Raw genomic sequence first — 16,958 nt, forward strand, 5'->3', positions numbered from 1 at the left:
TAACCCTTCATTTCCCCATTTCTTCTATAAATAGAACCCTTCTCCTCAAGCAAAAGAGAAAAGCATTAGAGTATTGTTGTTATACTGGCATTAGCATAGAGCTTTTTCATAGCATCACTATCTACTCTTGCATAGTATTTGCTTATCATATTCAACCATCTTGAATCTCCATATGGCATCCATGGCTAGTGCTAAAAGCTGAGAGCTACACTCATTTGGGACTTGGAGAGGAGAGGAACAAGGGAGGAGAAACTATGAGCATCTTGATTAGCTATTTTATTCTATGTTTATATGCTTTCTATTTCATGCTTAATATCTCTCTTGATATGCCTGTTTAGGATAATCTTTTGTTGCTAACACTAACGTTTGTTTCTTGTGCTCTTGTGTGTGTTGCCATCAAACAGATTTTCTAATCCTTTTTGCAGAGCATCACAAATAAACAAGAATAATTTTGTTATTAAGTATAAGTATAATCCCTAATGCCAAAGCCATCAAATACAAAGATGTAATAATAGAGAAAATACAAAAAGTTGGAGCCATAAGAAAACAACAAAATCACCTCCAAAATTGGAGGTAGCCAAGAGGGACAATGCTAGCCGCTAAATGTTGCTATTATACCTCTACAAAGCTGGAAAGGACAAGAATTGTGCTCCCATCAATGAGAATTAGACAATAATGGAGCTTCAAGAAAGTTTTCATAGTATGTTATTATAGTGAGCTAGAGGAGTAAGATCTAGCAGATATTTTTTCAATATTCTACTTATCTCTGCCTCATTCTCTTCTACACACCCCTCTATTATACTCTTGTATCTGCAATTTTTAAAGTCTAAATGCTTCTTCTTCTCCTACGAACTCTTCCTCATTTTATTTATCTCATGCTCTATCTTTTATCTTAACCGCTCACTCTCTCTTCTCTTCATTGAAATTTTGTCGAATATCTTTATTTCCCCTTTGTCTTATGCGCTTCATCTCCTCATTTTCTTCTATGCACCTTGCTCTGTAAATTTATTTTTAATATTCTAAACTAGAATCTTTTTCTTATGTTCTCTCTCCTATTCTCCTTAGCAAAACCCTTCATTTCATACCAAGCAATAGTCATTAATTATTTTCAACACATTGTCTCCCTATGCCTTTCCTTTGTTCATCTTTTCATTTCTAGTTACCACTTCAAAAAAAGTCATTTCCTTTGTTTGTGAGTTTCTCTTTCCTAGGTTCTTATGTATTAGATCCTGCATCTCCTATGTTTTTTTTAATCAGTAAACCGCATAGCGGGAAATTATAATGCTTCAAAAATATTTTACATTTCGTTACAAATTTCTACCCAGAATGACAGAAACAACATAGGTTGTTGTCCCAAATATCACCTTTGAACCCTATCAAAACGTCTACTAAACATATAACAATAAAATATCTATAAGAAAACTTCACTCCATAACAAAAACTAGAAGAGAATTATAGAGGAAGACAAAAAGGATTAAATGCCATCTCTATGAACTTCTCGTCATAATTTGATTGCTCATTGACCCCCAAAGTAGAACCAAAAACTAAGCTAAAAGAACACCGTAATCCTCCATCAAACCCTTCATATTGGTGACCACTAACCAGATTGTCATTGCGTTGGAAAGGAACCAAACCACAAACCCCTGAGAAGCTGAGTAGTGAGAGTAGGGCAGAGGAGCTAGGTTGAGCCTCATACAAGATGAATCCAAAATTTATCTTCAAAATGCCAAAAAAAACCCTTCAAGATGTTCCCTTCATGCATTATTGGAATCTTCATCACACACAAGGTCTGCAAACTAGAAAAGCTAGTCCAAGTCATCCACCACCTCCAAAGCCTTCATTTTGCTCAAGAAATCGCACCCAACGGTTGCCCAGTGGTGGTGGTACCCAAGATCTAAGGCATCCAAGTTAATTATGAACAAATGTTAAGGAACCATTGCCCAAGGAATATGCACACCCAATTCAACCCAAACGACAATTTCCACATTGTCCACTAAAATGTAGGCATTGAAGACCTCTTGTAGCAAAAGGAAGATGACAACTTTCCTCCCATCGAAGTTCAACATAGATGCAAAGAATCTTGAGGAAAAATCTGCATTTACTTGGCGACTGTCCATGTTGGCCAGAAACTTCTTTCCTGGAACCATTTTAATTGCCTCTATTTCCAACTCTTTGACGTGGGGAATATGATGGCCCCTGGTAATGGTCTTCAGTCACAGGTCTGAGATATGGCCTAGGAAGGTCATTTGGTTCCTGGCACTATGGAGCCTAATCGAGGAATCCATTAGACCAAACAAACAAAAATGAACCTCCGGTTCCAAACCAAATCACCTCATATTTCACTAGCTTCTCAACACTGTACTCATACCTATCCATATTGCAGATGTCCGAGTCAGAACATATCCAAATCATATTGTTTGACATCAATGACAACAAAACACATATCTGCAACATAATGTGCAAAAAGTTCATGTAGATTCCTAAACTTTCTCTTCCTTGAATTTTCTTTGATTTAACTAGAAATTTAACTGATGAATCAAATAACAAACAAAATTATATTGTACTAATGAATCAAATAACAAACAAAAGAAGCAAGGTGTAGAGAAAAAAAAAGAGACGAGTAATTTTCATGAGCCCAAAAAACAAGTGACAAAAAATGAAGAATTAGAGAAGATTCTAGTGATGACAAAGGGCACAATATAAATAGGTATCCACATTATAATAATAATATAGGAATCAACAAGCCAATAACTATGGATTTACATAGAATCAACAAAACAACTAACAATATGTCTCTCCCGCTTCTCCCCAACATCTCTCTCGCCTCTCTCCATTTGAAAGTTGTTGTCGGTGCCTCTGGTTCGACGGTGGTTTCTGCTTCTATGGTGTTATCTATTGTGGATGTCTGTGGTGTTCCCTCGTCTTCAGACTTCTCCCTCCTTCCTTCTCGCGTGGGGGCTTTTGTTCCTATGATTCACAATCTGTTTGATGTTGTTGCTTCTATTTGGACTGATGCTCCTTAGGTGGTTGTTGTTGAGGCCCCCATGTTCCCCATGGGGTTTTTCTTGGTGCAACACCCACGCCCCCCGGTTCTCCGGTTGTGGATACTGCTAATGTCGGTTCTTTGGCTTCTAGGGATGTGACTTTCCTAACTATTGCTGATGTTGTTGGTTCTTTTCCCAAACCTGCTGGCAAGCGTAGCTTTGCTTGTGTGTCTAGATCTTCTGCCCATCCCTTGAAGGGAGTCCATCCTCTTCCTTGTGCTAAATCTCCCCTGTGGTGATTTGTGGACAGGATGTCGTGGAAAACATTGGGTTCTACCAACACTATGTTCTTGTGTGCATATTCTTTGGGCTCTGGCCTTCTCTACTAGACCTTCACCATTGGGTAAGTGACTGTTGGCGCCCTTTGGTTGCTCACAATATTGAGCTTTTCCTCTATGCTAAAGGCTTTTTATCGCTTCCTTCACATCATCTGTTGATCAAGATTTGGTTTTGGGCATGTTGTGGGCTTGTGGAGTGCACTCTCTCTCTGTTAAGCCTTGGACAACTTCTTTTAACCCTCTCACTGAACCACTTAATGTGCTTCCAGTTTGGGTCCGACTCATCAATCTCCCTCTTCATTTTTGGGAGCACTCTTGTTATGAGGCTATCGGTAACTCTATCGGTCGTTTCCTGAAGGTCGATGAAGCTACGTCCTCAATGGACCACACTACCTTTGCCCACTTTCTTGTGGACATTGGCATCTCCTCTCCTCTCCCGGGAGATGTGGTTTTTATGGTCGGGGATAGGCCTTGGTCACAACTGCTGGATTTTGAGGGTCTCCTCTTCCACTGTAGGAGATGCTTCTCTACAGGTCATCTTGCTTCAAACTTCTCTATTTCACGCTACAAAGGTGTTTCTACCTGGTGGAAGAATGCTATTGTTGATCACTTAACAATCAATGCTCTTGACTCCGCGTATGTTGACTCCTCTCATGAGGATGATGTCAATGTTATGCCCCTCACGGCTACTAATGCTCCTGTTGATCCCTTTGTGGCCTCATCTCCTGAGGTCCCCGCTTCTGCTTCTCTTGTTTTGCAATCACGAGCCCCTATTGCTAGATCTGCTTATGTTGTTGTTGTTTCGTCACAACCTGTTGCTACTCTACAATAGCCTCCTGTTGTTCTGTTTGCAACACTCTGTTGACACCTTTGTTTGTAACCCTGTGGGGTCCCTTCCAGTTGATCTCTCTTTTGATGGACCTAATGATAGCATTTCCTGGACTGTGGTTGCTCGCAGGCGGAAGGGGAAGTCTTCTCTCCTGCCCCAAACCCCCCCTTGTTGGGATTTGGGTGGCTCTCCCCCCCTTGAGTGGGGTCCTTTTTGTTCTCCGGTTGGATAGGATTCCTTGCCTATCCGACTGTGTTTGTTTCTAACTGCCTTTGGACTGTTGTTCTTTTCCCAACATCATCTCTCTTGATGTTGTTGTTATTTGTTGATAGTTTTTAACTATGTTAAGGGCCAGCACCCTAGTTTTCGTTGCTTTACTAATAAAAAACAAAACAACTAACACCTACTAGTTAATGACATAATAAAAGTAATGGCTAATCATGAAAAATTGAGAGCTTACTATAATAAGGAATGGAATCTAATGGGTGTGAAAAATATGGATCAAAGATGGGATCTAGGCATTGTCAAGCTAAAATCACTGCAAAAATCAACTATGGATGGTTGGATGATTGGTCAAATAATTATACTTATAATGACTTGTGGAAGTCATACTATTTAGCTTCTTCTCATTTTCAAGTATAAAACATGTCAAGGAGGGATGCCATATTATGTACCTAGGGATATGATATTATAATGTATTTAGGCGGATGGAGATGTCGATATGTGCCACACATCCCTTAAGTTAGTTATATTGGGTTATGTGGACAACATGGGATTAATTATTTTAAGTTATAAGTAGGCCTTCATTGGGATTATCCCTCCATTATGTTATTAGGAGGAGGTCTATATAAAGAAGGTGAATTATAATTATAAGGAAAGTGTCGAATACGATATCATGTTTAAAATGTATTAAAGATATAGAATAGACTAATTTCTTACATAAGAATTATTTTATTGTGTTACCCCACCTCAGTGACTTATTATATTTCTACATATATTGGATATTAGGGCATCTTGGCCCACAAACATCTCTTGTGTGGTTTGTGGTCTATCTTCTATATTTTCTTATTGCTATTAGTATATGTTGGGATCTTATCATAATCAACTTATCATTTCCTTATTCAAACATATATCGATAATAAAATGGCCTTAATGGTGGATTTTTTGTCCATGCAATATCATATCAAGTTTGATCTAAAAAACAAGGACAACATTAGTTTTGAAAGGCATAGGTTTAGATTTATACAATTTTGAGAGGGAGATTTGTCGTGGTGTTTTCTTGTTCTTAAAATATATTATAGAGTCAATTCATCTAGCTACTATATTAGATATTTTGATTTAGAATTCTAGGTAAAATCTAGGGTTTCAACAAGATCCTTCAGCGAATTGTATAGATTTTAAGTAGGGTTTTTGTTTATATCACCAAATAGGTTAATGATGTTGTTAATAGAAAAATGGTCTCTACCAAAACTAAAGAGTCGCGCAAGATTTTTTAATATCACTTCAAACTTGTAGGTCACTTTTGTGCAACTTTTTATTTTTAGCAGTGAGCATATCCAATAATGGTTGTTTTCTAGCATGTTATTTTGAACAATAGATAAGGGTGTGCATTTATGTTACTTTTATTTTATGTATTTTATTAATTGTTCTAGAATAGATTTGCTTTAGAGTTCCTTTTACTCTACTTTTTTTTCAGCTTGTGGATATGTTTGCTTCAAAATAATTATTTTTGGGATATTTAGTTATTATTCATACATCCTCAAAGTTATTCATTGTAGCCTATAAATAAATATATTGAGAAAAATAAATAAATATTTTCAGAAAAATACTTTCTTCATAATGATAATTGAAGTTGAGCTTATGTTGATGAAATATCATTATTTGTCGTATCTTTGTGTTTACTCTATAGACTATGTAATTTCATAAATTGGTTTGAATTCGATATTAATTCAATATTTATCTATCTGTCATAGTTGTGCATGAAAAATATTGTTTCAATTAAAAAAATTTAGTGTTGCTCAGATTGATATTCCTTCAAATCATGTTTGCAATATATTACAAGTATATGTTGTATCCAATAAGAAATTGAAATTGTTGTGTTTGTTCATACTAAGATGGTTTGCATCCTTTAATATTTGAAAACTTCACCTACACAACTTGATTATTAACAATTTGATGCATGTACCAATGGAAAAACCATGAGCTCTTAATTATTTCTTTTACATAATTCGTCTCAATCAAAACTTGTATAGTGTGCATACCTATCAATTTAGTATATAATTTTAGTCTAAGGTTAATTTGATCTCAAAGAGCTTGCCCTCATAATTTGAGATTGATTCTACAATACACATTTTTTCATTTTGTGTTGTATTACAAGAAGTTAAAATACTAACAAGTTGTAGGGATAAAAACATTATTTATAAAATATAATAAAAATAATAAATTGAGTACAATCCAAACTTTAGATGAATTGGTAGTTTAGTATGATAAATCAACTAAGAAAAAGTAAATATGCGTTGAATGAAATGGGAAATATTAAGACTTGATAATTTTTAATAACCAATAGAGATTGGTTCATTGTTTTGATTATAAATGTTTAGCCATACCTTATAATTGCTTAAAATTTAATGTGTTATAAGCATAACAATAAAATATAAAATAGCCCAACATTATAATTATATGCTAGGATGTGATTATGCCTTAATCTATTGAATAAAATATGATTATTTCTTAGGTGACATTTATCCTCTACATAATTTGATCCTCAATATATGTAGAAGATGTTTGTTTGATGTAAATCCACATCAAGAAAAACTAAGTGGTACTGGAAGCACCATTGGAACCTACTGTAACAATGTAGTAGAGAAGTTGAATTTCTTGTTCAGGTTAGAAACTAGGACTAATTCAATAGTGATAGAGATAGATAATAGAAAGAGTTGTTGGAAACATATGGAGATATTGTAGTCAATAGCCGAACTTGCAAGTGTTAGTGACATATACATGTGAATTTGTTGTCTTGGTTCAATTGGAAGTTCTCTAGGATATTCATTTTTACGTATAAAATATATTTCAAACCTTTATGTATGAAAGCAAATGCATAACAAAATTTAACATTTCCAAAAAAATAATGAAAGAGGACTTAAGCTACCAGTACTATGCATGTTTTCTAAAGCACATGCTACATTCATTTCCTAAAAAATATACTAAAGAGTTGTGTTCTCAATATAGAACATACAATAATTTTTCTTATATAATGAAATACTAAAAACAAGAGAAAAATGAACGACTTTCCTATTTTTGAAGGTTGATAAGATCAAGAAGACTAGTAGGCTTGAATGATTAGACAAATATAGAAAGTTGTAGGTGATTACATAATAGAGCTTTGATACTAGAATGATAGAGTTATGATAGTGTTTATATATAGAAAAAAAGGAAGTTTTTAGAATATAAAGAAATGTAGAATAGCTCAATTTTAAGATAGTTGTGGTGGTATTGGAGTTTTGGTGACAATAGGAATAGTTTGGCCATGTCCTTTAAACAAATTATTGTTAGATTTAAAAAAGAAACACAATATATGCAAGTGTTCATTGTGTTTATATATCTAGAATATAACATTTTCATGAAGACAAAAACAATGTGAATCCACCTATATAAGACATGATTTTTTTTTTGGAACTACTTAGGAGTCCACCTTAGTTAGACCTTTATTTGGCTTAGTTCCAACTTATTGTAATCTATAGAAGTTTGGATGAATGTAACCTTAGCCTAGGGTGATCTATGCTATATTAAATACAAAAAATGAAAGCTTTAGAAAAGTAAATCTAAAAGCTTTCTTCTAGTGTGTGATGTGTTGTGTATAACTTGGGTATAAGGAAGTTTAAGGCACTAGCTTGCCATGGCAATAGAGGTTTGAAGATTCTAATGAGGAGCTAAAAGAATATCATAGAACTTGGAGAGAGAAAATGGAAGAAGTTTTCTAGACTATAATTATAAGGAATATGCAACATAGGAGATACAACAATAGGTACATTTTTATCATTGTTCTTTCAATATTTGCCATTATTAAAATAGTTCATAGTTAGAGCAAAAAAATAAAATTGTATATGAAAATATATATTAAAACAATTTAGGATTAGAGTGATATGTGTGTGTGAATCCACGTACGTACATACACACGCATATATTGAATATGTATACACAGACATGCATATCGTTATGCATATATATACCCATATACGTACCTACCTATATATATATTCATTTTTAGACAAACAAAGAGTTTGAATAAAAGGATCTGCCCCTATAAACCTTTCCCAATCTTGTTGAAAATGTACCATAAGGTAAACCAACTTTGATTCTTTGATTCAATAGACATGAAGTAGATACCCTCAAAAGACTTACATCAAGATTGTCCATTGACAATTACTCAACCTGAGTTCAATATGTTTGAAGTGGACATCCCAAACAAATCAAATCAAGCATTGTCCACTGACAAACACTCAACAGCAACCATTCCACCCATTTCCAAAACATATCCAAAGCAAATTTATCCATTGATTATTAAAACAAAACCAAAATTTGGCTCAACTGATTGACAAGCTGTTCTCACCTAGGCATAGACAAGAACATACCTTACTTCCGAGGGAATCAGCAGGCCATGGTCTGTCATGCTTAATCTGACAATTATATTAGACAATGCAATGCCTTCGATCTGCCCGTTAGATTGAAGATAAGTGCAAATTACCTTGTGAGGGTCTCCATCTGTCTCTGTCTCTCTATGCATATACAAGGCAGAGCATTCCCCACTCGACAACAATCCAACATTATTCAGAATCTCTCATGACAGGTAAAGGCTCTGTAGTGCCATGATAAATGTTTGATTACCATTTTAAGTTTCCCAGAGCTGAAATCCTCAAAATTGCCCAAATTCAACAACACCCACAAAAGGAAAATAGCTGAATCATGAATGTTTGATTACCATTTTAGGTCTCCCAGAACTGAAATCCTGAGAATTGCCCCATTTGAACTAACACCCACAGAAGGAAAATAGCTGAATCATGAATGTTTGATTACCTTTTTAGGTCTCCCAGAGCTGAAATCCTGAAAATTGCCCAAATTCAACATTACCCACAAAAGGAAAATAACTGAATCGCGAATGTGTTTGATTACTATTTTAGGTCCCCCATTTCAAACACCACCCACAAAAGGAAAATAACTGAACCATGAATGTTTGATTACAATTTTGGGTTTCCCAGAGCTATCCTGAAAATTGCCCAAATTCAACAACACCCACAAAAGGAAAACAACTGAATCACAATCTGTTGAGAGTTTAAATGGGTTCAGACATGGACATGCCTATGCAGAACAGTAGCCCACCAGATATGGGCATGAATATGACTGGCATGCAAATGGGTGGCATGCAAATGACTTTCTACTGGGGAAAAAGAATGGAGCTCATTTTCCCTGGATGGGAGTCCCACACAGTAGCCATGTACTTGCTCTCACTGGTTGCTCTGTTTGTTCTGGCCTTCTTCAACCAGTCCCTCCAGTATGTTAGGAATCGGATTGTCAATCTCGATCATGGAAGTAATAACAGCAAAGATTTGGGTACAAAACGTTTGGGGACTAGTATTGCTGAAACGGTGGTCTTTGCAGTTAATGCAGGAACTGGATATCTTCTCATGTTGGCTGTGATGTCTTATAATGTGGGAGTTTTTGTGGTTGTTATAGCAGGGCTTTCTGTGGGTTTCTTCTTCTTTCATTCTTGGCAGGGATCTGGTCGCATCGCTGAGATTTCTCAGGGTTCTGCTAATCAGACGGCGGGATGTGCGACTCCCTGATCAGATAAGCTTACCACGGAATGTATGCTTGGGGTTTTTGCCTGAGGATGTATGCTGGTCTTGAGATTTGAACCTGGTACCTTGAGCTTTGTTGGGATACTTTGATGGGTTTCTGCTTTTATTAGTACCTGTTTGAGTACTATTGTGTTTAAAATGTTGTTTTTTCAATCAGTATTATAATTAGAAATGGATTCGTTATATTAGTTTGCTATTCTAATCCATTTTAAATATTTTGATTTTTAATGTTAGACCAGAATTTGATTTGCTGTATGTACAAGGGTGACATTTATTTCAGACTGTAATTTATTTTTTCTGATGTTTTGGTGATGTAATTTTTGGCTTGTCACATATTAGAATAGGAGATTTGTTATTTGTTTTATGTTGGATGTCATTAAGTTGTATAGACTAATGCTATAAAGTAAATTAGGAAATTATTATCTAATTTATATTGGTAATTATAATTATTTATTTGTTTGAAATGATTTCAATATATATTAATAATAATAAGTAACAAGTATTTATTTCAATATACTCATAGTTTTATTGTTATTGTGCTTAATTTTTTGCATCAAAGTTTGGATCACAATTTGTGATCCATCATCAAGATGATAGAAAGTTCAAGAAGTAGAAAGATCAATGCTTAAACATAGGTTAAATTGTAAATAATGAGGTGAATGGGTCAATTTCATTCAAAGACTAGTTGTCAAATTTATTTGGGCTTAAATCTACATGTCTAGCAAATAGGATGACACAAGAATGCACCATGAATTAGGTGGCATATATATACTTTGTATCTATTAAACACTAATGAGGATCAATGCTCAAACACACGTCACACTAATGGAACAACATAATTACTCTTAATCAACTATCCAACGTACTAATGCCCCTTCATCTTTTAAAGACTAGTGGCAATCTATTATGCATATTGCTTCACTTACATGATAACACAACTCATAATGGGTTAGCTAGCTTGCAAAACCTCCTTCATTTGTTAAATATTCAAGGAGATCTCTACAAAGCATATTGCTTGGCTTTGTAACTCATGATGACAAGAAAATGGTGAATGGGGCAAGGTGCATAATGCTCATTTTATTGTTTTGCCACAAGCACTAATAAAAAAGGCATGCATTACTCAACTCAAAATAAATAAGCCAAATCCAATGGTTGAGATTGGAACAATGCAAGGAGAGTTGCAAGTGACCATGTTTCAATGTAGAACTTCATTTAATTGTAGGCTACTAATATTGCGACACGTAACTCTAAATCAAACTATAGGCACTGGAATGGTTTATAGTTAAAGAAAAAAAAAATTGTTTATGAAAATATATATTGAAACAATTTAGGGTTAAGAGTGATGTGTGTGCGTGTGAGAATGCATGTATGTATGTGCATGCCATACATATATATGTATACTTAGAGATAAACATATTTAACTTTCATGTTCATGAATAAGGCCTCACATACCCTCATAGTATTTTGAAGGTTCAATGATCTATGATATATTAAATACAAAAAATGAAAGCTTTAGCAAAGTAAATCTAGTGTGTGATGTGTTGTTTAGAACTTGGATATGAGGAAGTGGAAGGCACTAGCTTGCCATGGGTAGAGAAAGCAATAGAGGCTTTAAGATGCAACAAAGGAGATACAATGATAGGTACATTTTTATCATTATTCTTTCAATATTTACTGATATACATTGGAATAGTGTACAGTTAGAGCAACAAATAAAATTGTATATGAAAATATATATTGGAACAATTTAGGGTTAGAGTGATGTGTGTGTGAGAATGCATGCATGTATGTGCATGCACATACAAATATAGAATATGTATAGAAAAAAAAGGCATGCATACCTTACCCCCAGTGGAATTTATGCTCAAATTCTCTACCACTAGAGTAACTCAAGCTAAATTGACATATATGTATACTTGTATAACATATAAATGTTTATTTATAGACATACAAAATAACATATAGATAAATGTATACATATGTATATGTAAGTGTGTACAAACACAAACATAAAAATATAAATATACATATACACATATACATACATCAAATTTAATTGTCTAGACAAAGAGAGGATCTACTCCCTAAAAACTTTCTCCGAAAAAATGCAGCATAAGGTGGACCTGCTTTGGCTAATGCAGCATAAGGTGGACCTGCTTTGGCTTTGGTTCAATATACATGAGATAGACACCCTCAAAAGATCTAAATCAAAATTGTCCATTGAGTAACATGCTTGAAGTGGACATTCCCAAAGAACTCAAAACACTCAACATCAACAAAATCCACCGATTTCCAGAACATATCCAAAGTAGAACTATCCGTTTATCTATTAAAACAAGATCAAATTTTGGCTCAAATGATTGACAAGTTGTTCTCACCTAGGCATAGAACATACCTTACTTCCAAGGGAATCAGCATGCCAGCCATGGTTTGTCATGGTGAATGTGACAATCATATGAGACAATGCAATGCCATCAATCTCTCTGTCAGATTGAAGATAGGTGCAAATCACCTTGTGTCTGTTTCTCTGTGTAAATATATATACAAGGCAGAACATGCCCAAGTACACAACAATCTGACATTATACAGAATCTCTCATGACAGGTAAAGGCTCTGTAATGCCATGATGAATGTTTGATTACCATATTAGGTCTCCCAGAACTGAAATCTTGAGAATTACCCAAATTATCCAAAACCCACAAAGGGAAAATGTCTGAATCATGAATGGTTGATTACCATATTAGGTTTTCCAAAGCTGAAATCCGGCAAAATTGCCCAGATTCAACAACACCCACAAAAGGAAAACAATTGAATCATGAATGTTTGATTACCATTTTAGGTCTTCCAGAGCTGAAATCCTGAAAATTGCCCAAATTCAACAATAACCACAAAAGGAAAACAGCTGAATCATCAATGTTTGATTACCATATTAGGCCTCCCAGAGCTGAATTCCTGAAAATTGCCCAAATTCAACAGCACCCACAAAAGGAAAACACATGAATCTCAATCTGTTGAGAGTTTGAATGGATCCAAAGATGGGCATGCCTATGCAGAACAGTAGCTCACCAGATATGGGCATGAATATGACTGGCATGCAAATGACCTTCTACTGGGGAAAAAGCATGGAGCTCATGTTCCCTGGATGGTCTCCACACACTCTAGCCAAATACTTGCTCTCACTGGTTGCCCTATTTGCCCTGGTCTTCTTCCACCAGGCCCTCCAGTATGTTAGGAATAGGATTGTCAATCTCAATCATGGAAGTAACAACAGCAAAGATTTGGGTACAAAAAGTTTGGGGACTAGTATTGCTGAAACGTCGGTCTTTGCAGTTAATGCAGGAACTGGATATCTTCTGACGTTGGCTGTTATGTCTTATAATGTGGGAGTTTTTTTGGTTGTTATAGCAGGGCTTTCAGTGGGTTTCTTCTGTTTTCAGTCTTGGAAGCGATTTGATGCTAAATAGCGCGGCTCCCTGATTAGATCTGCTCACCTGCGGATGTATGCTTGGGGTTTTTGCTGGCCACGAGATTCGAACCAGGGACCTTCAGAGCTTTGTTGCGATAAGTCGATGGCCCTGTTTTTATTAGTACCTGTTTGGGTACTAATCTGTTAAAAGTGTTGATTTTTCTATTAGTACTATAGTTAGAAATGTATTAGTTATATTAGTTTGCTATTCTAATCCATATTAAATATTTTGATTTTTAATGTTAGACCAGAATTTGATTGGCTTATATAGGTATATTTGATTTCCTGTACATACACAAGGGTGATATTTATTTCAGACTGTAATTTATTCTTAATGTAATTTTTGGCTTTGCACATATTAAAATAGGAGAATTTTCTTGCTCTATGTTGGATGTCATAAAGTTGAATAGAATAATGTTAAAAACTAAATATGTAAACTATTATCTAATGTATATTGGTAATTATAATTATATATTTGTTTGAAATAATTATATTAACAAGTATTTACTTAAATAAATAGTCATAGTTTTATTGATATTGATTCTAGTTTTGATTGTGTGTAATTTTATTCATCAACATTTCGGATCACATTATGTGATCCATCATTATGATGATAGAAAATTCAAGAAGTAGAATGATTAATGCTCAAACACATAGGTTAAATTGTAAATAATGAGGTAAATGGGTTCAATTTTATTCAAAGACTAGTTGTCAAATTTATTTGGGCTTAAATCTACATGTCTAGCAAATAGGATGACACAAAAATGCACCATGAGTTAGGTGACATATCTATACACTGATTTATTAAACACTCACGAGGATCAATGCTCAAACACATGTCACACTAATGGGACAACATAATTACTCTTAATGAGATGTCTAGCTTATTAATGTCCCTTATTCTATTAAACACTTGTGGCAATCTATAATGCATATTGCTTCACTTACATGACAACACAACTCATAATGGGTTAGGCACCTTGCTAACCCTCCTTCATTTGTTGAACACTCAAGGATATATACAAAGCATATTGCTTGACTTTGTAATTCATGATGGTAAGAAAATGGTGAAGGAGACAAGGTGCATAATGTTCATTTTATTGTTTCGCCACAAGCACTAATAAAAAATGCATGCATTACTCAACTCAAAATAAATAAACTAGATCCAATGATTGAGATTGAAACAATGCAAGGAGAGTTGCAAGTTGTTATGTTTCATTGTAGAGCCTCATTTATTTGTAGGTCGCTAATTTTGTGACACGTCACTCTAAATCAAAACTATATAAGCACTCATGTATTTAATAAGTTGGGATCTGGCCACAACTATGTTGTTAGTGGATGTGGTGCCATTTGATTAGCCTATTTGCAATGCATCCCTAGTGAATACCCATGTGTTTGCAATTCAACTAATACGATTATGATACAGTAGCATAGGCATACTTAAAAGCCTTCTTCATGCCATTTGAACTTGTATTCAAATTGCTAATTGGTAGCAAGATCATAGAGTTTGTATTAATCAAACAAGATTAGATAGCTAGGGCCAAAACAATGGAGGTGAAGATGTGAGCTTTTCTTTAGTCATTTTATTACAACCACTATAATTCATATAATCAAAGGCATCTTCCACATAAGTATAAAAGTCTACATTGCATGTCAAACTACCTTATGAGGCCCATCATGATGGCATTGTAAAGTGAAATGGGACTAAAATCTAAAGGTTAAAACAAAAATAGAATGTTGGAGCAAGCAATCTACACCATATTTAAAAACTTAAGGTGAGGCTTGTGGTATACAATATCCCTCAACAGTCTTAACCTCAATTGTATACAAAATACACTTGACATTAATCTTGCTACCTCACCAAGGCCTCCACCTACCCACTTTGCTTAAGTGGAATTCTAAACATTGATGATAGTGTGATGTTGAAACTGCATACCTTATAGTTTTGGCACTACAAATTGTACGCATCAAGTGCTCATTCTATATAGTGTTTTTAGGACTCATTTTAGCCTATTCATAGCCTTTTTCCTATTCTAGATGTCAAGTGCATTATGTGTTAGTGTTCCTTATCACAAGTTTTCAATATTTTATTTAGTTATTGTGTATGTTTTATAATATTTTTAATTTAAATCTTCAAAGATTCAAATATGAATTTATAGACATTTGCATAATTATGATTCTATTTTGTGATGGTACAATCAGATGAATAATATTTAATGACTATTAAAATGATGTTCAACTTATCTTTGGTCATAATTGTTCCTTGCCTAACTTTTATCTAGCTTGAACAAGATCTTCTTCTAACTGCTTTGCCAAGATAGCAATAGATGAGTGTAGATTCTAAAAGCTGGATGTTATCTAAGTTAGCAAACTCTCATGTAGTAGTCTAGTTATGGTTTTTATTGCTCTCATGCTACTTCAATCTTGTTATAGCACTCTTTCTATTTCAATATAGTTGTGAGCACTCTTTAAGTGAATTTACTAGCATTTTATTGTTATCTATTTGCAAACACCTGAAAGTTTCCAAGTTCTCTTTTGTGTCATTCTCCACTCTTTGCGCATTGGATTTTCTTGACGAGACATGTCCTTGAACATCTCCTTTCAACTTGTTTTGAAACTCTTCTTTTCATAAGTATCATGATGAGGTGATTTTGTTATTTTTTATTTCTAACACCCCATTTATTTATAGCTCTTCTTTTCATTCCTAGTTCATGCAATTGTGTATATAGTATTGGTATTTTACAGATGAGTTGTGGGTATTTGGATCATCTTGAAGTTTTTATTATACTTTCCACTTTCTTGTATAATCAATACAAAACCTCCTATCCACATTAATTTGATACTCCTTTTTTATCTTTCTTCATATATTTTAGATATTTCATTCCATCTCCTACTCTTATTTTCATATAAATTAAAATAATGGTAGATACAATTATTTCTATTCTCATGCTTCATGTTATCAATGTTACTCTCAATTGTAAACACACATAGGATAGGAGCACACACTCATCTTAAAATTAATTTTATATAAATAACTACTCGTGGAGGTCAAAAGACCAATATAGGGATTTGACCATTTTGGCAAGATCCCTAGCAATCACTCCTTGTCTCTCTATTTAAGCTATAGGTTCCCTTTAGATGACCTCCTCACATAAATGTTTCATACTCATAGGTTCCCTTTAGATGACTTCCTCACATAAATGTTTCATACTCTTAGACTCTACCTTTTCATTTTAATATTTGATTTAAATAAATTTTTATGATCACATTTTTTATTCTATAGTTTATTATTTATTTTTGTATTTTGTATTGCTTGTTCATGTTTCCCTATAAAGCTTGAGCTATAGGTTTAATTTCATTTTTTTATTTTTATTAACTTCAAGATAGTGCAGTTATAAGGTTGATATCATGATTGTGCTAGTGTCTAGTGAGTATGATTTCAACTTGATTGAATTTGTCATCTAAATTTAGTGTGTATAGTTCAAT

The 16,958-nt window shown here is 34.3% G+C and overlaps 2 protein-coding genes across 2 annotated transcripts; both read left to right on the forward strand.

Moving 5' to 3' along the window:
• Window positions 1–8,657: 8,657 nt before the first annotated feature.
• LOC131028259 (copper transporter 6) lies at window positions 8,658–10,269 on the forward strand. The gene has a single exon (XM_057958509.2). It carries the CDS (start codon window positions 9,485–9,487, stop codon window positions 9,989–9,991), a length of 507 nt encoding a protein of 168 aa, XP_057814492.1. The 5' UTR covers window positions 8,658–9,484; the 3' UTR covers window positions 9,992–10,269.
• Window positions 10,270–12,407: 2,138 nt separating this feature from the next.
• On the forward strand, window positions 12,408–13,777 carry LOC131859808 (copper transporter 6-like). The gene has a single exon (XM_059213907.1). The coding sequence runs from the start codon at window positions 13,030–13,032 to the stop codon at window positions 13,468–13,470; it is 441 nt and encodes a 146-aa protein (XP_059069890.1). The 5' UTR covers window positions 12,408–13,029; the 3' UTR covers window positions 13,471–13,777.
• The last annotated feature ends 3,181 nt before the right edge of the window (window positions 13,778–16,958 follow it).

This window comes from Cryptomeria japonica, chromosome 1, assembly GCF_030272615.1.
Source record: "Cryptomeria japonica chromosome 1, Sugi_1.0, whole genome shotgun sequence".
Taxonomy (NCBI): Eukaryota; Viridiplantae; Streptophyta; class Pinopsida; order Cupressales; family Cupressaceae; genus Cryptomeria; species Cryptomeria japonica.